Source organism: Enhydra lutris, unplaced genomic scaffold, assembly GCF_002288905.1.
Source record: "Enhydra lutris kenyoni isolate GAN:26980312 unplaced genomic scaffold, ASM228890v2 scaffoldscaffold17, whole genome shotgun sequence".
In the NCBI taxonomy this organism is placed as follows: domain Eukaryota; kingdom Metazoa; phylum Chordata; class Mammalia; order Carnivora; family Mustelidae; genus Enhydra; species Enhydra lutris.
Window position 1 is genome coordinate 9,350,517 of NW_019154101.1, and position 22,946 is coordinate 9,373,462.

Here is a 22,946-nt window from a genome sequence, read left to right on the forward strand (position 1 = left end):
TTTTTTTTTAAAGAAGAAGAAACTAGCGAAAGGTCTTTTCCCCCAAAGTGCAGTGGCAGAAGAAACATCCAACTAGACTCTCTAGACTAAAAGTGGCTTTATTTATTAATCCTTCCTGCTTATTATTCATCTCATGAACTTGGGTTTTTGAGTCCCCAAATTTTGCTTCCATCCCATCTTTCAAACGACTTGCTTTACTTCCATTCGAGTTATCTTCTCTCTAGTTCCCTCATTTCACATTGTTTGGTCTAGAGCAACAGCCTCCTCTCTCCCACCTTCTCACTCCCATCCCTTCAACAGCGCAGAACCATCAGTAGTCCCACAGTCCTTCCATGGCATTCCCAACATGGCTCCCACCTGACATTTCCCCATCATTTGCCTACATTTATCAGACTGGGTTACTTACTGTCCATTCATTCTTTCATTCAGTTAATATTTAACGGGGTGCCAAAAAGCCAGAGTCTGCTTTCCAGAAGCTTGGTATAGACTGGGGAGCCAGGCACCCATTATTAATTCCTAAGATTAAAATTGCCAAATTCAGTTGCCACCAAAATGCCACAGAAGGAGCAACAAATCCCACGTGGTGGAGGGATGAGAGGATGAGGTCATGAAAGTCCTCACAGAGAGCACAGAAAGGATCAAGTAGTATAGGGAGCAATTTTCGTCCCAGGTTTATTCAGATAGGACTGAAATACAGTGACCAGCGCATGTTTGAAGTGTACACATTTGGTACGTCTCGACACTTGTGAAGCCATCACATCAACCAAGACAGTGAACACATCTCTCCCCAGGGTTTTAATCTCCTTTCCCTGCCCCCTTCCTCTCATCCTGCCAGGCAACCGGGGATCTGCCACCTTCATGTCGGATTCATTTGTTTTACATATATGTGCAACCATAGATCATGCACTTTTTTTTTCACCTAGATCCTTTAACTCAGCAAAATAATTCTGAGACTCGCCCATGTTGTAGTATGTATCAGTAACGTGTTTTTTTTTTTTTAAAGATTTTATTTATTTTATTTGACAGACAGAGATCACAAGTAGGCAGAGAGGCAGGCAGAGAGAGAGAGGAGGAAGCAGGCTCCCCGCTGAGCAGAGAGCCCGATGTGGGGCTCGATCCCAGGACCCCGGGATCATGACCTGAGCCGAAGGCAGAGGCTTTAACCCACTGAGCCACCCAGGTGCCCCAACGTGTTCCTTTTTGTTGCTGGGTAGCATTCTATAGAATGAGTGTGCCCTAGTTTCTTTATCCTTTCAGGCGTGGATGGGACACTTGAGTTGTTTCAAGTTGCTGGCATTACAAATAAACTCCTAGGAACATTCATGTGTAAGTCTTTGTAGGCATGATGCTTTTATTTCCTTGGATGCCTATCCAAGAGGGAAATGTCTGGGTCATATGGTAGCTGGTCCAGTCAATACTTACTGAGGTGCAAGAAGTTTAATTTTTTTTTTAAGATTTTATTTATTTATTTGACAGGCAGAGATCACAAGTAGGCAGAGAGGCAGGCAGAGAGAGAGGGGGAAGCAGGCTCCCTGCTGAGCAGAGAGCCCGATGTGGGGCTCGATCCCAGGACCCTGAGACCATGACCTGAGCCGAAGGCAGAGGCTTAACCCACTGAGCCACCTAGGCGCCCCAAGAAGTTTAATTTTTGAAACTGTCTAGCTATTTTCCAAAAATGGTTGTCCCATTTTACATTGTCTCCAGGCGTGTGGGAAGGTTCCAGTTCTACATGGAAGAGGTGTCCCCTGATAAGGAAACAATACAGGGTTGAAAGTATGTGTAACGCTCAGGGAACATCAAATAGTCCCAATTGAGCAAGTGGAGTGATAGTGGGCCACCAGGCAGAAAATTTATTTTAGGCCAGCTCATTGAGGGCTTTGGCATTTGGAGTGTACATTCTAGGTGATGGAAACTCACTGAGAGCTCTTGAGGAGGGGACAATTTGTTTGGTCTCTGGCTCTGAACATTATCTGTAGCTTCCCACCTGCATGCTATTCCCTCTCTCATGCTGTCTTCCTTAGCTGTCTTGGTACCATTTTGGCACCATCTGTGGAAAGACCAAGACCCAACTGAAACGTTCACTTGTCTTCAACTTCACCCCTCTACCCTGAATCTCTTCAATCATTCTTTTATATGTCATGGCTCCAAGTCACACTCACATTGCTGGGGAGTTCCCCATTTATCCGAGAGCTCGTTCACGCAACATCACCCACAAGACCAACCCCTTTTGGAAGATATATATTTAGACCCCTTTTTTGGTCTTGCTTTGATGCAAAGTCCAGACTAAAATAAAATTCTAAAACAACTAAGGTATAAATCTCATTGCTCATTTTCCCGAGACCAACATGAGAATATGTGGACTGGATCCAAGGAGGAAAAAAAAAAAAATCACTGTCTCCCTCCCAGCTTCGGTTGGTTTAACCATCTTGTCCCCGACCCTTTGCTCTCTTATGCTCACCAGGTCTCCTTCACTCAAGTGTGGCAAATTATGTAATTAGTGAAAGAGCAACAATTTTGCCGAGAAAATGGGTTATGTGTTTATGGAAGTTCAATGGCTCAAAATGTCTAATGAAATCATTTAATGCACCCAGAGAAAGAAAGCAGAACTGGGCCCCAGCCAGCTCTGCAAAAAACCAGGGACAGCTGAGAAGCACCCCCTGGAAAGAAGACCATTTTGAGACACTGCTTATGTAGCAAGGACTCACTGGGGTGGCCCCAGCACCCATTGCTCTCTCCTCTGTGCTGACACAGAACAAAATAATCAGTGAAGAAGTTCCCAGGAAATGGTCCATGGCTTTAAACAGTCTGATCTATATCCTTGCTAGATTGACATCTTTCCTGCTCTTCCAGTTTTCCATAAGATATTCAAGTCAGTAGAGAACACTGGACCTGTTACTCTCTGAAAGCCTACGATGATATCCAGGGGTTTAGACTATGCAGTTTGCCTTCAGTCGTGTTAGCAACTGCACAGGAATATGAATAAAACACATGTGTTTTATTTGGGGGCCTGCAGTTTGGTGTGCTTGAATGTGCTTCACTTCCTCTGTGTTCTCCCAGAACAGCAGTGGCTTCCAAATTCTGGCCTCAATTCGGGCAGACACCCTTTCCAGAGAATGCCATCCTTTAGTGTGCCTATGGACCAAGGGAAATGCCAAAACACATTTGGGCTGGGAGCTTGGTTTCTTTAGTTTTCTAAACTGCCCCAGAAAGTTCTACAGCTAGGACATTGAACCAATCTCAGAGCATAACTGAGTTTACTCCTACAAGGTACATTTCATAATATATTTTCTACTGTTTGGAAGTACTCTAGACTATGGGGGAATTTTTTTCTGGGGTCTTCCCTGGACACTTTGTCTGGGCTATTGCTTGACCATCTTGTTTGGATTCTCAATGGCATCTCTGATCAGAGCGACAGAAGAATGGGAGGAGAACAAGGCAACATGAAATGCGGCCTTCCTTCAGAACAGACGGGGAATGAAGCTGGTGAGTTTAGCTAAGGGCGAGCAAGAGCATTCTAGATGGAAAGGCCAGAAGAAACACTTCACTACCCTGAAGCTGCATGAACATTCAATGTAGGACTCCATCTGTTTAGTTAAATTGACAATTTCCTTTAGCAGGAAATAAAGGTTCATACTGAGTTTCAGACCAGCTTCAGGATAAGAAATAGCTTCACTTTTTAAAGACTTTGCTTTTTAAGGCATTCGGCATGTAACCTAATTTCATTTGATGGAGTTTGTTTTTCCTTCTCCATTTGCTGCCTAGAAATGTGTGCTCCATTATCTCCTGCAGAGTTGGGGTTGGGGGTGGGCAGTAGGAGCTGGAGACTCAGAGTTCTCTGGGCCTCAAAAGCACATCATAAATAAATAAATAAATAAATAAATAAATAAAATTAAATAAAATTAAAATAAATGACAAGAGCAGCCATCCCTGTGGATTTGCTGTCTCAAACACATCACACCACATAGCTATAACTCCTAAGGGGTACTGACTGAACCCCTCCAGTTTCCATTTCACAAACACAAAGACAAGGCCAAACCCCAATAAGCAAAGGACAGCACATAAGCATAAACACACACAGGGGTAGATTTTCTTCTAGGGAAATGTGGTTTTCATTTGAGAGAAAAGCCCACATCTATTAGGCCTCTTTTAGAATGCAACAAAATCATACTTTGTTTTAGACTTTTAAAAAAAATTCAAACATTCCAGTGTTCTGACATGAAGATGGGACTTTATCTAAACAAATAATTATAATGGAATATGATTTCCTGGGCTAAAATGCATTACTTTAGAACTGGCTTTTTAAAAAAATATTTATATGAGGGGAAACACACACACACACACAAATGACTGCAGAATATCAACTTTTAATTTAAAAAGAGCAATCAAGCAATTACCAGGGAGAAAAGACACACATCACCAAGGCTTTCATTAGCCCTGGCTGGCTCTAGCTCTAGAGCCCTCAGCAAGTAGAAATGAATTTACTTGATGTCACACAAAAGAGCTACTCCTCTCAGGATCCAGTGATCTGGGGACAAAACTGTTCGCAAATACACCACAGTGATGAAGGTCAAGTCAGTACGCCTGGGTTTCTTGTAAATAGGACACACATACAGCTTGGGGTCCTTGGGCGCGGTGGAATTAATGGCAAAGATGTGTAGCACAGGCAGCTGTGTGAAGAGCACCTTGGGGGTGGATTCTGTAAGCTTCCCGTTCCGTCTGTCCCAGGCTGCTCCATCCATATACAGCCCATAAATATACACACCCTCCTGGAAGAGTCAAGCATAAGGTAATACGATTTTTGAAAAACTAGGTGCTATGAGATGAACATTCATTATTGTAATAGGGGTTGTCAGTTTAGAAAGAAGACACACACCAGTCTTAAAACACCACCAAAAAGATAAAACAGCACTGGGCTCATTGCATGAGCAAAATACTGAGTCCAGTTTTCCCCGTGGGCCTATCTTGAGGCCTTAAGTGTTGCAGACATGTTCCTGTTATTGCTTGTTTGAGCATAGGGGTAGCTGCTGGGGACAACAGACTCAGCCAGCAGAACTAAATCACCTCTGAAAGGAGCTAAGTCTCGAGAGATCTGGTCTGAGTCAGTGTAGGGTCAGAACAAGGAATGGGATTTGGAGCTGGAGCACACAGGATCTAAGCCTGTGCTGGCCAAGCCAACCTGCCGCTCTAACCATCTCAGTCACAGGAGGGAGTGAGGTTTGCACAGCCAGGCCCAGTGAGTGGGAGAGTCAGAGCGCCCCCAGAGTGTGGTAGAGCTAGCACGGGCATAATAGACAGGGACTGGGTGCATTGGTTCAACAGTGGCTGCCTGTCATCCCGTTTCTCTTTCAGGCAAAGCAACGCTGCCCTTGACGGCTTCACCATTAAATTGTGGGAAAAGACATGTATTGAATTCCAGCACACACTTGTTAGAGGGCTGCCTGGTGAGCAGCACTGAGACTGCGTGAAAGGCCACCCTGGGCTTGAGGGCTTGGGGGTCTTTGTGGAGAAGACAGCTTTGAAGAGTGGGCTGCTTTGGGGAAGATAGAGGACAGAGGGCAGACATCCAGGCAGCAGCAATAGTACAAAGATAGGTGGGATGGGTGGAAAGCCTAAGCAATTTATTTAGCAGAGGGTTCATGGGTTATAAAATAAGTAGGGCTTGACCGTGGAAAAGTCTAGAAGCCAAACTGAAGAGTTTGAACTTTGTCTTGTAGGCCATGGGGAGCCATAGAACATGTTTTCAGTAAGAAAAGAAAGACTAGAGGGAATCATGGGGAGACTGATAATCACATAAACCCGTAAGATATATCTATGTAGAAGATGGTGACCGTTTTTCCTTTCCAATGAGGCATAGGTAAGGGGAAGCAAATGTAGATTATAATAAAAGAGAGTGAGATTAATTGCAAAGTGTTTTCTGGAATCTTCTCATGTGAGCTAAGAGTATGAGGACCGTATTTTTAAACCCAAACCTAAAGTACATGGTTTGACAGTAAGACCAGGAGAAATCCCAGAAAATCAGAACATACGATTACCATCATTGCCGGTGGGTGACAATTACTACACAAACGACACAACCATTTAGGTATCATCCAACAGTAAACTGTACCCCTTTTAGGTTCCTTTTCATCTCAGAACGTTACAAAGTCATAGTTAGAAGGTGTAGCAGGCTGAAGAGTGTCCCCCCCCTCCCCAATTCATGTCCACTAAGAACCTCTGAATGTGAGCACGTGGAAATAGGACCTTTGCAGATGGAATTAATTAAGTCATAGTGGATTAAAGTGGGCTCTAAACCCAATATGACCGACGTTCTTGTGAGAAGAGGATGTTCTTATGAGAAAAGGAGGGAACACGAAGAGAGAGAGAGAAGAAGGTCATGTGATGATGGAGGCAGAGGCTATAAGCCAAGGAACACCCAGGAATATAGCCACCATCGGACACTGAGAGAGAGACGTGGAACGGATTCCTCCCCCTCCGCCCTGAGCCTTCAGAAGAAACCAACTCTGCCAACACCTTGATTTCAGACTCCTGGTCTCCTCCCCTCTGAGGAAATAAATTTTATACAAAGTTTGTGGTACTTGGTGGCAGTGGCCTTAGGAAATGAGTACCTATCTTGGTGCCAGGAAATGGGGTGCTGCTCTAACAAACATCTACAAATGTAGAAATGACTTTGGAGTTGCATAATGGGAAATTTCTAGAAGAATTCTGAGGGGCATGATTGAAATAGCCTATGGTTGCCTTGAATGGAGAGGCTGCTGGTGGAAATGTGGAGGTTAAGTGTGCTTCTGGCGGAGTGGCAGACAGAAATGAGGACTAGGCTACTGGACACTGGAAGAAAGGTGACCCTTGCTTGACGTGGCAGAAAGGGCCAGAGCTTGGAATTCACCTGGCCCAGTCCTCTTCCTTGACAGTTGAGGGAATGAAAATCAGAGAAAGGGAAAAAGAGGCTGATGTACTGAGTACCTATATGGAGTCCTAAATGATTCCAGTTGATTCTCACATCCGTCTTTCATAAGGCTGAATCATTACCCTTATTTCACAGATGAGGAAGTTGAGGCTTAAAAAGTTAAAGAACTTGCCCAAGTTCACAGAGCGGGTCAACGTCCAAACAATGGCTCCCGATGGCATCTGCTTACCTTGGGGCCCCCCTTTCTTCCCCCTCCAGGTGTCCCTGTAACCAGGGGCACCTGCTGCTGGAACTGGCCCTAGAGCTCAGAACTGCAGGTCCTGTTGGTCTCCACCCCTGCCCCGACACTCCTCTGGTCTGTGAGCAACCCACAGCAGGAGCCGCAGACATGTGGAAAACCGCACTTTAGCAAACACAAGGGTAACTTGAAATTATAAAGATATGCTGTCTGAGGAGTTCCAGCACTTGTCATTAATTCCCACTCCAGGAAACGGAGGAGGCTTCAGCACTGAAGTTTCCCGGTAAGGACCCACGAAACCCCAGCTACAAAGCCAATGGCCATAATGGAGGCACTCATAGGTCAGTGTCAAGTGGAATTTGAGCTGTCAACCCTGGTTCCAGAACTGTCCCCACTATAGCCCAGTGGTGCCTACCATAGGGGGCAATGTGATTTCCTCCTTGGTCTGCCGCAGAACTTCGTTGTGGATGGTCACGGAGTCCAGGGCCCAGCCTTTGTGGGCACGGGTCACTTCTTGCCTCATTGCTGTGAGGAAGCCTGAAAAAAAGAAAAGAGGATCCCAAGGTCTCGGTGAGGTCTACCCGAGAAACAAGAAGTGAGTAGTGCCAAGTATGAATTGCTTACCAATCTCCGAATGTCTGTCCTCCCAGGAGAAGTTGAGATTGACCCTCAGGGACACATTTCTTCCTGTGTTTTGTTTCTATGGGGACCTGCAATGAGCTGGGGATTCCTTGCTGGGTGACATCAGGAAAGCAACACCCCAACCGCCTCAACCAGAACCTTGGTTTGAAATTCTCTCCTGGGGTTTCAACCACTTGAGTGTCTAAAGATTGTAACCCAGGCTGAGCTCAGAGTCTCTATTTGAAAACACGCTATTTAGGAACAAGACTAGAATGGTAAATATTCTGAGATCAGCATTCCAACGAAAACTCGAATCAAGCCATTATCAAGTTTCTATTTACTATAATGGAACAATTTCATTTTGTCTAGGGAAACAAGGCATAATGCCAAAATAGAAAACCCAACTTTCAATTTGATCAAATAAGGCAATCACACCAGAAAGGAAAGTTATGTGTTTTAATGGGCATAATACAGTTATTTTAAGGCAATACATGGCTCCAGATACTGTGGCCTTTCTTTACACTTAATATTTGCAAACCATGCTGTTCAATTCAATAAGAGAAGTCTTCAAGAGTAGCAATTATTTTAGAAACTAAGCCCTAAACTTCAAATGGACTTCAAACCTTAGGAAGATTTATCTGTGACCTCTATATTACATTTGGCTCCCATGTTAATAGTGAAAATCACGAAACTCTTGACTCATAATCATGAGTAAATTTTGGAATATACGTATGTCCCTGCTATTCCCAGTGAGATCTGAGAACTATTATGTACAAAGCAGCACCTCAGTGAAAATATTTTATCAAGTCGGGCTGGGATCAGAGGAAAGAGAAAAAGTTGCAACACACTGAGTTACTATCCCTCAAAGCTGGAAAGAAAGAACAGGGCTCTAGCCTAGCTGAATGAGAGAATCAAGTTCTTCTGGTTCTCAAGTCCCTTTTTAGTTATTAAATTAGACAGCTGGGGAGACACACCTTCATTCATTCGTTCATTCATTCATTCATTCATTCATTTGTTAAACTTCAAAGGCGTGGCCACTGTGTACCAGGCACCACTCTAGGTGGGATGACCACAAAGATGAAAAGGCCATCCATGGACCCTGCGTTCCAGTTCGGTCTAGAAGGAGTGTGGAGGAAGGCAGGACATATAACACAATGTTATGAGCAGAGGTGTGAACAAAATGAAGTCTTCCACTGAGGAAGACTGCGCAAAGAACACTGAATCGAGAAGGTGAAGTTGAAGGTGACTCTTGCAAGATACATAGGAGTTTGCCAGATGGGACAATTCCAGTTAGAGGAACAGCATGTGCAAAAAAACCATGGAGGTCTAGGCGAAAGGTGAGGCAATGCTGGCAGATAAGGTTAGAACAAAGGTAGAGGCGGGACTTTTCAGGGTCAGGGTTTGGACTTGATTTCATGGCTAATGGGAAGCCACTGAATATTTAGAATAGGCAAATGATTTGATTTGATTATATTTGCATCATATAAGGTATACGCAGAGTGTTCTCTAAAACAGGATTTGCATGCTAAAGAAGAGCCCTTGCGTTAATCTAAAAGGTCAATCAACCAGAGTAGCTGATTGTAGACCTCCAGGGTACAGTCTTATTGGGGTGGGTGCCTCCTATGCCCACGGTATTGTTGGATGCAGTCCAAGAGTGCATCAGGTGAGGACCATTGAGGTGATCAGAGGACTCATGTTGAGCTCACAACTCACCAGTCCCTGACGAAAAAACAAAAGTGTTGGCTCTGGTGGATACCAGAGCTGAAGGTACTCTACCACGTGGTAACCCTCAGAAGTTTCCTGGCCCCGTCAGTGTCATTAATGATTATGGAGGGCACACAATTATGACCAGGAAGATCCTTTGGACCATGCAAATTGGAATTCTACCCCCCAAAAATGTGAGGTTTTTTGTTTGTTTTGTTTTACTCTCCAATACCAGAAAATATGGTGGACACTGATATCCTACAAGGTCAAACTCTGCAAAGCTCTATTGGTGAATTCTGCTTCCAGGTTACAGTAATCAAAGCGAGGAGGAGTCAAGATGGCGGAGGAGTAGCAGGCTGAGACTACTTCAGGTAGCAGGAGATCAGCTAGATAGCTTATCTAAAGATTGCAAACACCTACAAAACCAACAGGAGATCGAAGAGAAGAAGAACAGCAACTCTAGAAACAGAAAATCAACCACTTTCTGAAAGGTAGGACTGGTGGAGAAGTGAATCCAAAGTGTCGGGAAGATAGACTGCGGGGGGAGGGGCCGGCTCCCGGCAAGCGGCGGAGCAACGGAGCACAAAATCAGGACTTTTAAAAGTCTGTTCCGCTGAGGGACATCGCTCCAGAGCCTAACCCGGGGTGAAGCCCAGGCGGGGTCAGCGTGGCCTCAGGTCCCGCGGGGTTACAGAAGGATTGGGGTGTCTGAGTGTCGCAGAGCTTGCAGGTATTAGAACGGGGAAGCCGGCTACAGAGACAGAGCCGAGGAGTGAGCTCACAGCTCGGGGTTACCTTGAACCGGTCGCAGGCTCGGTCAGCTCGGAGCGCGGCGGGAGGCCAGGGAGACGGGAGTAATTGGGCGCTGTTCTCTGAGGGCGCGTGGAGGAATGGGGCCCCGAGCTCTCAGCTCCTGCTCTCGGCTCCTCCAGGCCAGAAACCAGGAGGCCGCCATCTTCATTCCCGTCCTCCGGAACTCTACGGAAAGCGCTCAGGGAACAAAAGCTCCCGAAAGCAAACCCGAGCGGATTACTCAGCCCAGCCCCTGGTAAGGGCGGTGCAATTCCGCCTGGGGCAAAGACACTTGAGAATCACTACAACAGGCCCCTCCCCCAGAAGATCAACAAGAAACCCAGCCAGGACCAAGTTCACCTACCAAGGAGTGCAGTTTCAATACCAAGGAGAACATCGGAATTCCAGAGGAGGAGAAAGCAAAGCATGGAACTCATGGCTTTCTCCCCATGATTCTTTAGTCTTGCAGTTAATTTAATTTTTTTTCTTTTTCAATTTTTTTCCCTCTCTTCTTCTGCTAAATTTTTTTTAACTTTTACCCTTTTCTTTTGTTTAACTTTTTTAACAAGTTTATCTAATATATATATATTTTTTTCTTTTTTATATTTTTTCTTTATTCGTTTTCTTTTTTTAATTGTTTCTTTTCTTTCTTTTTTTTTCTTTCCGAACCTCTTTTTATCCCCTTTCTCCCCCCTCACGATTTGGGATCTCTTCTAATTTGGTTAAAGCATATTTTCCTGGGGTCTTTGCTACCTTTTTAGTATTTTACTTGCTCCTTCATATACTCTTATCTGGACAAAATGACAAGGCGGAAAAATTCACCACAAAAAAAAGAACAAGAGGCAGTACCGAAGGCTAGGGACCTAATCAATACAGACATTGGTAATATGTCAGATCTAGAGTTCAGAATGACGATTCTCAAGGTTCTAGCCGGGCTCGAAAAAGGCATGGAAGATATTAGAGAAACCCTCTCGGGAGATATAAAAGCCCTTTCTGGAGAAATAAAAGAACTAAAATCTAACCAAGTTGAAATCAAAAAAGCTATTAATGAGGTGCAATCAAAAATGGAGGCTCTCACTGCTAGGATAAATGAGGCAGAAGAAAGAATTAGTGATATAGAAGACCAAATGACAGAGAATAAAGAAGCTGAGCAAAAGAGGGACAAACAGCTACTGGACCACGAGGGCAGAATTCGAGAGATAAGTGACACCATAAGATGAAACAACATTAGAATAATTGGAATTCCAGAAGAAGAAAGAGAGAGGGGAGCAGAAGGTATATTGGAGAGAATTATTGGAGAGAATTTCCCCAATATGGCAAAGGGAACAAGCATCAAAATCCAGGAGGTGCAGAGAACCCCCCTCAAAATCAATAAGAATAGGTCCACACCCCGTCACCTAATAGTAAAATTTACAAGTCTTAGTGACAAAGAGAAAATCCTGAAAGAAGCCCAGGAAAAGAAGTCTGTAACATACAATGGTAAAAATACTAGATTGGCAGCAGACTTATCCACAGAGACCTGGCAGGCCAGAAAGAGCTGGAGTGATATATTCAGAGCACTAAACGAGAAAAACAGGAAGCCAAGAATACTATATCCAGCTAGGCTATCATTGAAAATAGAAGGAGAGATTAAAAGCTTCCAGGACAAACAAAAACTGAAAGAATTTGCAAACACCAAACCAGCTCTACAGGAAATATTGAAAGGGGTCCTCTAAGCAAAGAGAGAGCCTAAAAGTAGCAGATCAGAAAGGAACAGAGACAATATACAGTTACAGTCACCTTACAGGCAATACAATGGCACTAAATTCATATCTCTCAATAGTTACCCTGAACGTTAATGGGCTAAATGCCCCAATCAAAAGACACAGGGTATCAGAATGGATAAAAAAACAAAACCCATCTATATGTTGCCTACAAGAAACTCATTTTAAACCTGAAGACACCTCCAGATTTAAAGTGAGGGGGTGGAAAAAATTTTACCATGCTAATGGACATCAGAAGAAAGCAGGAGTGGCAATCCTTATATCAGATCAATTAGATTTTAAGCCAAAGACTATAGTAAGAGATGAGGAAGGACACTATATCATACTCAAAGGATCTGTCCAACAAGAAGATCTAACAATTTTAAGTATCTATGCCCCTAATGTGGGAGCAGCCAACTATATAAACCAATTAATAACAAAATCAAAGAAAGACATCAACAATAATACAATAATAGTAGGGGACTTTAACACTCCCCTCACTGAAATGGATAGATCATCCAAGCAAAAGATCAACAAGGAAATAAAGGCCTTAAATGATGCACTGAACCAGATGGACATCACAGATATATTCAGAACATTTCATCCCAAAGCAACAGAATACACATTCTTCTCTAGTGCACATGGAACATTCTCCAGAATAGATCACATCCTTGGTCCTAAATCAGGTCTCAACTGGTACAGTAATCAAAGCAGCGCTGCGGGAAAATGCCAACTGGGAACCCATAAGGCTGCCTCTCCCATGAAGAGGGGTAGCTGTTAAACAGTATCAACTGCCTGGGGGTGCAGAAGGAGATAGGAGAAACTATGCAAGAACTGCCCCAAGTGGGTACTGTGTGCCCTGCCCACAGTGCTCTCACCAGCATGGTCTGGCAGGTAAAAAAAAAAAAGCCAGGTGACTTGTGGCAGATGACAGTGGACCTACCCAAAAATCGCACAAGGTAGTGTTCAATATGCGGCTGGGCCCCACACTGCCATCATCTTAGATACCTCGGTCATGGTCTTAGTCATCGACTCTGTTGTGCTGGATATAGCAAATGCTTTTCTCAATAGACCTCTGGCCACTGGGTCACAGGATCAAATTTGCCTCCACGTGGGAGGGGCAGCAATGGCTCTTTCAAGTGCTTCCCCAAGGTGTCCTGCACAGCCCCACCATATGTCACGGATAAGAAGTCCAAGACCTGTCCCTGTCCTCCTTCCCCACATTGGTAAAACGGGCCCATTATACTGATGATAGAATGTTAACATGTGAAGACTTGCCTCTGTGGCAACACACTCTGCAGGCTTTGTTGGAACATCTGGAGGAGAAGGTGAGCAGTGAACCCACAGAAAATAAAAGCCAAAGCACTGCTGTAAGATTGTGGGACTCATTTGGTGTGGTAAGCAGCATCTTGCCCCAGAAGCTGTGATTGATAAGGGCAAGCTCACACAACCCCTGAGAATGTGAAAGAGGTACAAGGCTTTGTGGAGATTTGGGGGTTTGGAGGACTTATATTCCCCCCTAGCCAGTGCCTCTGTCCCTTATACTGCCTGGCAAAGAAGGGGCATGTGTGGGACTGGGGATCAGAGCAGTGAGCCACCTCTGAGAAGACAAAAATACCAGTGAAGCTCCTAACCAGTGCTACCACTTGAGTTAGATATGTCTGTGACCCCAGGAGGGCTGGGGACAGAGCTCCTACAACTAGAGCCTCTTATGCAGCAGAGGCTGAGCTCAAGAGTGGTCTAGCTGGTCATCACTTATGAGCCCCGACCTTTAACCCTTTGCACTGAACACTTGGGCTGTTCTTTTCTCTCTCTCTCTCTCTTTTATTTATTTTAGAGAGAGAGAGCCTGTGAGTAAGGGGAAAAGCAGAGGGTGGAGCAGAGGGGAGAGCAGAAGGGGAGGGAGAGGGAGATAACCTCCAGCATACTCTGTGCTGAACACAGAGCCCAATGCGGGGCTCGACCCCATGACCCTGAGATGGTGATGACCTGAGTGAAAACTGAGAGTCAGAGGCTTAACTGGCTGAGCCACCCAGGTGGCCCAACACTTGGGCTGTTCTAAAGGGATTAACTCTATTGCTTGGACAAGGGGAAGCCAAGGGGTGAATGATAATGAGTAGGCTATTGTGGGGTTAAGATGTATGGGGGCACCATTTTGGTTCACCTACCAGAGCCTGGGGCCATCCTCACTGTCTTCCACATCCTGGCTCATAAGGCACTGACACCCACTGTCAATCAAAAAGCTGATGTTCTAGGTCAGGTACAAGCCCTAGCAACTGGCCCTTCAGTAGATAGAGCAGGTTGAGTACATGGGAAGAGCATCTGCCACTGCATTGAGGTGGGATGGCATATTGCCAAAGATGGCGGCCAGATTGCCCTTGAAATACAGTGGCTTGGTTAATGCAGTAACAGCATGTCCTGTGTGTTCTAAACAATGCCCAAGGTAACTTCTAAAAGAGTCTGGGGCCATCCACCAGAGTTCCCAACCAGTAAGGGATTGAAAAATTGATTATATTGGGCCCTCCCTCTGAGTGAAGATTCTAAATATGCCTTCATTTGTGTAGATACTACATCTGGTCTAAGCCAAGCTTTCCCCTGTCACCACACAAAGCAGGCAACCACCATTAGGGGACTAGAGAAGCTAAGCAGCATGTTTGGATACCTTCATTGACTAAGACACTGATTAGGGGTCACATGCCAAAGGTCATGATGTACAGGACTGGGCAAAATCACAGGACATGGCATGGCAGCTCCATCTCCCCTACAACCCGCAAATAGTAGCGGGGGGTGGGGGGTGCACTGTGAAAGGACAATTGGAATATGAAAGCAGCCGATTAAATTAGAAATAGGTAACATTTCTAGGTAGCCAAGGTAACACCTTGGCCCAATGAGATACGGTAGTCTCTGGCTTTAATACACAACACCTGAATGATCAACTAGTAAGGCCTGTTGCCTCATATGACAGACTGGGGACCCCTGCTAAGGTCCCTAATCCCATACAAGTATGGAAATTGCAGGAAACAGCCATTGCCCCAGATCAACATGCTATGCTGCTGAGAACACCAACCTCCACTATGCCTAGGAAAGGAATTACCTACTGGAAATTGCAATGGGATGTCCTGCTGGGATGGGTATTACTTCGCACCCCTGGCTAAGAGAGAGCTACTCAATCTTCACTGGGATCCCACTGTCCTGCTGCAAGCCAGACCCATTGAAATGTACTATGCCTGAAATGGAACATGCACCACTGAAAGAGGGGAGAAGGTGGGGTCTTATATATCTCACCCCCAGTCCATCAGCTCACGCCTGACAGGGCTGCCTCCCTCCATCAACATGGATGGTACGCGCAACCAGGTCAAGTTCCTGAAACTGCCAGTTTCCCTCTCCTCAAGGCCAGGTGGGTATGTAGTTTTCCCCTGGTACAATCCTTTGGCTACAGTCTTTGTCTGTCCATTGGCCTGCAGGACGTTCTTGCACACACAGAAGCCCTTACTAAATCCATTCAGCAAGCCTTGAATGACAACCAACAGAGCATGTCCTTACCAAACACTGAAATGTCTCTACTGAGAAAAACTATCCCAACATAGGATGGCCTTGGACATTATTACTGCCTTGCAAGGAGGCATCTCTGCCATTATATAAAAAGAATGTTGTGTGTTCATTCCTGACAAGTCTGCTAATGTATCATCTTTATTAAATCACACGAGGAGATCAGTGAATGGCCTGGGTATTCCAACTCCCAGCCCAGGGGACTTAGTAAATCAGTAGTTTGAACCATTGAGGTCTTGTTGGAGAAAATTTTGACTCATTTTGGAATCATTGTCTTAATCTGTGTTTTCTCTTACATGTGTCCATACTTTTGTTGTGGCATCTGCCTGTGGTGTAGCCAATGGCTGCCCAAAGAGCCTCCTCAATACTAGTGAAACCCCTTGCTGATGGCTCAGGTCTCGTTACAGAAGAGGGGGGTCCAGGAGATTGTAGGAGCTGGTCATCAAGTGTTGGGGAAGGTCATCAAGAGGACATGGCCACAGGCTGACCCATGAGCTTCACCTGGACAATTGGAGGCTCCTCCCCACCTTCCCTTTCCTTGAAATGTGTGTTCTACCTGCCTTTCCTGCTACCAGAGGCTGCCCTAAGGACATAGCCTTGAGCTAATAATGTGTTGTTGAGGCCGTCTGGAGGATATACATGATTGGACCCAGTTAAGTCCTCTGTGTAAACTTTAAGTATTTGGTGTGTGGGTACAGAGATCTGAATAGCTCGTGGCTACCCAAGATAAGTCTCTCTTACAAGTAAGTGCCCTTACTTAAAAACCTGCCACCTTCCAATCTGGAGGGGCCTACCTCTTCCTTCAGTCTCTCCCTGCCTTCTGCATAAGGGGGTTGTTTTCAGATTACACCTGGAAAGCTCCCCAGGAAGCTATAAACCAACAATGACCACAACAATAATAAACAATTCTTTCTTACAAGTCCTTCCGTGAATGTCATTTTCATCATTCAACACTAAGCATACCTCTATGTGGCATATTAGATGCTATGTATCCAAGTAGAGTAGTTGGAATTCAATTGAACCTATTTTGTGATATTTTAAAAAATTCATTCCTGATCTATGAATCTACAAGGTCATAATGCACAAGACATGAGTCTTGGTCTTAACCATCCATCTGCACAAATTGAATAATTGAATTTTTCTCTAATATTTTAAATTCTAACTAAATTGTAAATTTAACCTCTCTCCATATGGCATTCAGGACAATGACACAGGTGCCAGATGATGCATGAGTGGGATTCTCACTCATGTAACACACCTGTTTTGAAGACTTCTGTCATTGTCGGAAAGCTCTGAAAACCTCGAATGCCATTAGGGTGAGAGCATCTCTTATCTCCTCACTACTGGGGAGTACGCAGGATGTTGTCTGGTTTATGTGAACAGTACCCCTCCTGATTTAGGCAACACCCTTAGTATGCTGGTAGATGGGATCTGGAATACAGATTATCTTGAGCTGTTAAGAAAGGAAAAGGTTAAATAAATGTACTTGAGGCTGAAAGTGGAGGGTAAGGGAACTGTTCCATGGGCCATTCTCACCCAGAGAACATGGAGGAGACACATAATTTTTCAAGTCTTCATAGTTTTGCTTTGGCTTCCTGAAAAGAAAAACATGATCTTGTGGAATTCAAACTGCAGTAAATCCACTGAAATGTTCATTATTGAATTTTAAAAAATGAATGACCATCTTTCTTGTCAACTAATATCAAGGCTAATGGAATCAAAATCTGTGTTTTCTGAAGCCTGTATAATTTTAAAAGACTATTGATACATTTTTCTTTATAAAAACTTGAAAAGCAGCACTTTTGTCTTGGCACCAATTTAGTTCTAATAATTCTTAAACCAAATTTCAATCATCAGTGCTGGAAAAGTGATTCATGCATTCATATGTTTGGCTCTGAAGCGAGGTGGGGAAAGTCTTCACCAATAATAACCTTCTGTTCATGAGATATAACCACCCACATGGAAATGGGTGATTTGACTATTCAAACATCTGAGTTGCATGAGGTCCAAATGAGATGTTTTGAAAAAAAAAAATTTTTTTTCCCTTCAAACTCATACAGCACAATGAAATCTTAAAACACTTGTCAAGTATGTTCTTTAAAAAATTCACTGTTAAGCTGGGGTTATGCTTTGGAAATTCAGGTCTAAAGTAACACTTGTTATGTCTTAATTCCTATAACAGTAGTAACCCAACATTTCAGCAAACTAATTACTATTGTTTGACGTGTGTAGTCAGTCGGCTTAAAGAAAGCTGTAGAGTTCAAGTGTCACTTCGAACAAGGCCTAAGAAAAGCCGAAAGAAATAACTAATCGGGAAGGTTGCTTATCTCAGTTTGATCAGGAGGAGGCTGGTATTCTGTAATGACAGTCCTATCAGCCATTTTTTTTCTTTAATAAATGAGCCAGTCCTTATGTAATGGGCCTTAGGTTGGGCAGTATTTCCTGTCTTATTAGTTACCAAGCCTCCTGGTAGCATCTCCAAAGATGAGGAGAAATGATGTTCCTGCCACAAGTGTATGACAGGCAGTTTTTTCCCCAAATGAGAAGCAAACGGAGTTCATTAGTAAGTTAAATAAAGGTCAGAAATCATTAAACAAAGATGGGGTTGATCCACCCAGCTGAATCAAAAGGCACCAGGCAGCTCTCCTGATGCTTTGCTAGATGCTGTAAGGTGGGGAATCTCAAACCTGCCTGAAAATTAGAACTATCTGGGAAGCCTTAAAACTCCTGATTCCCAGGCCACAACCCAGATCAATGAAGTCAGAATCTAGAGGTAGGACCCCGGCATCAGCACTGTTTCAAGGCAGGGCTTCTCAAACGTTTATGTTTCATAGGTATCAGCTGGGGAAGGAGCTCGTATCAAACACACATTATGACTCCGTAGGTAGGTCAAGAGTGGGGCCCGAGGTTCTCTGTTTCTCTCAAGCTCTCAGGTGATACGGACGTCATTGGCTAGTAGACCACATACTGGGTAGCAAGTCCAAGGCCTGGTTTCTTCACACATTAGAATGACCCAGGTGAGCGTTTAAGAAAACTAATTGTACAGACTCCAGAGGCCTCCTCACTAGAGGTTCTGATATAATTGGTCTGGAGCTCCAGGCATTACTATATATTAAATGTCTCTCAGGTCATTCAGTTGTAGAGGTGGGGCTGAGAGCCACTGCTCTGTAGAAAAATCTCCACAGCGGGCTACTGACAGTTCACTGACCCACATTTTTTTAAGAAACAAATTTGACAAGTAGGAACAGAAATGCCTCACACTACCAGCAAAACAGTAGGAAGGCGGTCAGTAGTACGAGTGGACTCCTTCCAAAGTCCCCTGAGGCACACGTGTTCCCCGGGATGTTGTTAATCCAGGACACGGTTGGCTCCAACAGAACCTGAGTACAAGTGGGAAAGCTGGGCCTAATGGCAGCCTCTGCTTCATCTACCATACCCCATGCACCAAAGTGTTAATTCCCTGACCTGTGCTCTCTTCTCTGTGTGCTACTTTATGCTTCCTTTCCCCTGCCCCAGCCAAACCCTTCCAGTGTTCCCTTGGGAGTGGTTCGATGGTTAATTGACTCTCCCATTTTCCCACCTCTGCACAGGACACTCCATCTTATTCCTCTTACTGGAGCCTTGCTCAACTCTAAAAACACAGTCCTTCCCAGTTTTTCCTTCATCGTTTATGAGAATCTCTGGTGCTCTGACAAGCACATCCTCTGGCCACATGCCCCAAATACTGTCTGCCCCCATTCGCTAAGCATCCTCCATCATCTGGGCTGCTTCAGCCTCCATTCAGAATCTTGACCTCTCCATTCCCCAACCTCGTCTTTTCTGAAGACCTCCTAAGCTCCAGCTTTTCTTCACTTCTTTCCTGTGCATCTAGAGCCATTCTTTCCATCACTTGCCCAGCAAAACTTCAACCCTAGATGAATCCAAATGTCCCCCTTCATACACCTATCCCAGACCACTGAGCAATAGACAATTACGCAGTTGCGACTAGCCCTGATGGGATTCTCAAAACCACCCAGCAATATTTCCTTGTCCCCCTCAGTAGCCCACTTTCTCAAGCACCTGCCATTCTTCTTAAATCTGTCTTCTGACACCTTCTTGCTCCTGAAATCACTTTGCCTCCTTCTTCAAGGAGAAAATAGGAAGTGTCAGACAGGAAGTGCCTTAACTTCTTGCCATCAAACTGACAAACTCACTTGCACCTACCCTCTTTCCTTCCTTATTACTCTTACTACAATGGGTGTGGTTTCCCTCCACCTGCTCAGAGTGCGTCCCGCCACTTGGGAGCCATTCCCTCTTTGCCTCTTTAACCCCTCTCTGTTATCTTTGCACTCTCTGTTTTTCTTACTCTCTCTCTCCTAGCTTCTTCCCACATGTATTTGAATAGATTTAAGCTTCTCCTACCATTAAAAGAAAAAAAAAAGGGAATCCTATCTTCTTACAACCACTCCTCCAACTTGCTTGTCCTCTTCAAAGCCAAATTTCTTGAGAAATTGAGAAAATTTTCCTTCCTGTCCATACTCTGTCTTTCCGTTTCCCATTGTCTCACTCACTCACCTGAGGTCTCACTCCTCCACTTCTCCATCCACTCCACTGACACTTCCTCTACCAACAGTTTCCTTATCAATAAAGTCATCTGACCACTTTTGGTCCTATCTTACTTGACCTCTAGCAGCATCTGTCACTACTTCCTACTTCCCCCTCTTGTCTGCTACCACACTATGCTTTCTTGGTTTCCCTCTTCCAAGCTCTTTGCATGTGAGAGGACCATTCACAAGAATTGGGTGATCTGGAACATGGCAATACGCAAGCAAATGTAGCAGAATCTTTGTAAGGACGGCTTAGGAGGAAGGTGACTTGATGGTAGTATTGGTGAGGTTCACAGGAGGATGGAATATTCTATATTGGCAGTTGGAAGTGAAGAACCAGAATCTTAAACCAGGACTTTGGATGAGTCAGTCAAAAGTAGGGATAAATAGTTACATCTGTGAGAATGGCTGATGTCATCCACGTAGATACCAGGGCCAAGGGCAGAACTTGCTTGAGAAGAGCCTATAAAGTAGACCAAGAAGCAGTCCTAGGAGAAGTAGAAGGAGAAACAAGGAAGGTAATAGATGAAAACCAAAGTGTGAAAGAGTTTCCAGAATCGACATTCTAGTGTAGTTAAGGGGAATGAAGTTGTCAAGGAGGTCACTAGAGTTGGTGGCCCTGGAGAGAGCAATGATGAGGCTGGCCAGATTACAAGGGATTAGACTGTTGGTAAGGAAGATAAACATGTAGAGAAACTAGAATGATAAGGGATGTGGTTGTGACTGAAGCCAGGCGCACCTAAGCCCCTCCCACACAAAGGCAAGGAAGATGGGTTGTTACTCAATCTGGAGGCATTTCTAAGATGTCCAGTTCTCTTATCATTCTGTGGTCTGCGGACAGAGCAGGTAAGGACTATCACTCAGATAGAGGTTTAGCACCCTGAGGTTTACCTGGCTTCCTGCAGATGTTAGAGTCCATTCTGGTTCTGCAAAAACAGTAGCCATGGGGGATGCTTAGGATTGTTATGGGATTAGAAGAAATCTCCCAGTTCCTTCCAATCGCAAAATTCTGTTAACTCTACGTGTACTTTTCCACCCCACAAATAACAGGCTTTTATAAGACAAGCATTCAGAGAGTGCTGCTAGTTGATGATGTTGCCTGAAAACAAATTCACAGGCAAGAAGTTGTAGATGATTTTACTGTAACAAAAGATTATGGGACAAAAAGTATCTATCCCTTGCTTCAGCAAAATCCTCTCTGAAAATCTTGATTTGTACCACTATATAAGTTGTCACTGATATCTGCTATGACAGACTGATGTGGCTTTTTGACACACTGAAGAGAAAAGAGAAAAACTAATGCAAGTTGGCATCAAGCTCCAGACTGAGTTAAATATTTGGAGAATAATGATACTGCATGGTTCCATTTCCTATAGAGGTGTGAGGCTGGAGACTACATTCAGCTTCTGCACTAGCAGCACCTGTGAGTCATACCTAACATCAAATGGTAAACCATGGCCTTTAATTAAGAGGTTTTACAAGGTGGTCAATACCCACTTGAAATCAAGCTCATAATTCATAGTCCCCACTTATGACACAGACACAAACACACACACAAATGAGAATCAATCAGGTGTACAAGATGCTCTGTAAAGATACACCTGTGGGAACCAGCGACCGAACAAATCCTTCAAGAATCCTGAGATGCACAATCTTAAACAATATGTGAACATGTGTACCAATGATTGCTGGGAAAGCCCAGTGGAGCACAAAGGTTCTCTTGGCCCTGAGTAATCCATTGGGAGGCAAATCCATGTGCTGCCAAAAGCCAAGCCATCGAACAAACGTTATGGGGGTCATGAATAGAGAGAACTTGACCACTCTCATAATCAAACCAAACTGACACATGATTGCGCTCAACTGCTACAAGAAACGACTGTGAAAGGGGCTGAAAATACCACTCCATGGCGGCTGGTAGACGCGGTCTCTTCAAGAAAGACTGACAAAATATCAGGCCACCATAAGGCAAAGGAGCAATGCTATAAACAGCATCAGCTCAGGCACAGACTGTGTGTTGGTGGGGGGACACAAGTCCTGTCGCCTGTCATTGTGGCAGTGTGGGTCCTGAAGTCACTTAGGCCTGAGGAGCAATCACCAGAGGCATGATGGGAAAAATACATCAGACATTACTGGATGCCATATTATAAGAACATAAAACAAATGGTCATATGTGTAAATGTTTTTTTTGTATGTCTTATAGCCTAGGTGATTTTGACTATATGTATTTGTGATTAAACTATGGCCTGCCCAAACTGCACTGCGTTTTACTTAAACATGTTTTTTTTTTAATTTAAAAAAGCCCATTTGCTTAAATACCTGGAGCCAAAGAAAGAAATTTCATCAATGGAGACTGGATTAGAATATATAAAACCCAGGAGATCTAGTCATGCTGAGAAATCAAATATTGAGGTCAAATAGTGACCAGAGAGGCTTCCAATTGGAAAGCACTTTATCTGCTGGCACACTGCCTGTGAACATGCATGCAGTTAATGTAATCTTTATGTTTTCCAGATTTGGTCAGGTAATATGGAACAGAAAGTAAATTGTTTCTGATGTCAAGAGAAGGAAAAGGAAGTAGACAAGTGATTAGTGTGCAGAGAAAGTTGACCTCTGCTCTTCTATGCTATAAACAGAAAGCAATCATAGATATGCTTGTGTGTAAAGGTAACACGCTTAAATAAGTCCAGGGCTTTCTAAGACATGGAGGGTCATGAGAGAAAGAATCAAAGTTTAAGCTGAAAATAGAAATGAAGAGGAGAGGAAGGATTAGTATTATTAACAAATAGAGAAAACATGTATGTCTGTATTTG

General features: G+C 44.1%; 1 protein-coding gene across 1 annotated transcript in view; it reads right to left on the reverse strand.

Annotated features, from left to right (window-relative positions):
• Positions 1 to 4,348: 4,348 nt before the first annotated feature.
• The window catches only part of LOC111147554 (dynein axonemal heavy chain 8), a 333,965-nt gene continuing 315,367 nt past the window's right edge, over positions 4,349 to 22,946 (reverse strand). The window contains exons 91-92 of the mRNA XM_022503648.1: positions 7,558 to 7,679; positions 4,349 to 4,766 (exon numbers count right to left, since the gene is read on the reverse strand). Of these exons, the coding sequence (XP_022359356.1) occupies positions 4,479 to 4,766; positions 7,558 to 7,679 (410 nt within the window). The 3' untranslated portion in view covers positions 4,349 to 4,478. The remainder of the gene's footprint in view (positions 4,767 to 7,557; positions 7,680 to 22,946) is intronic.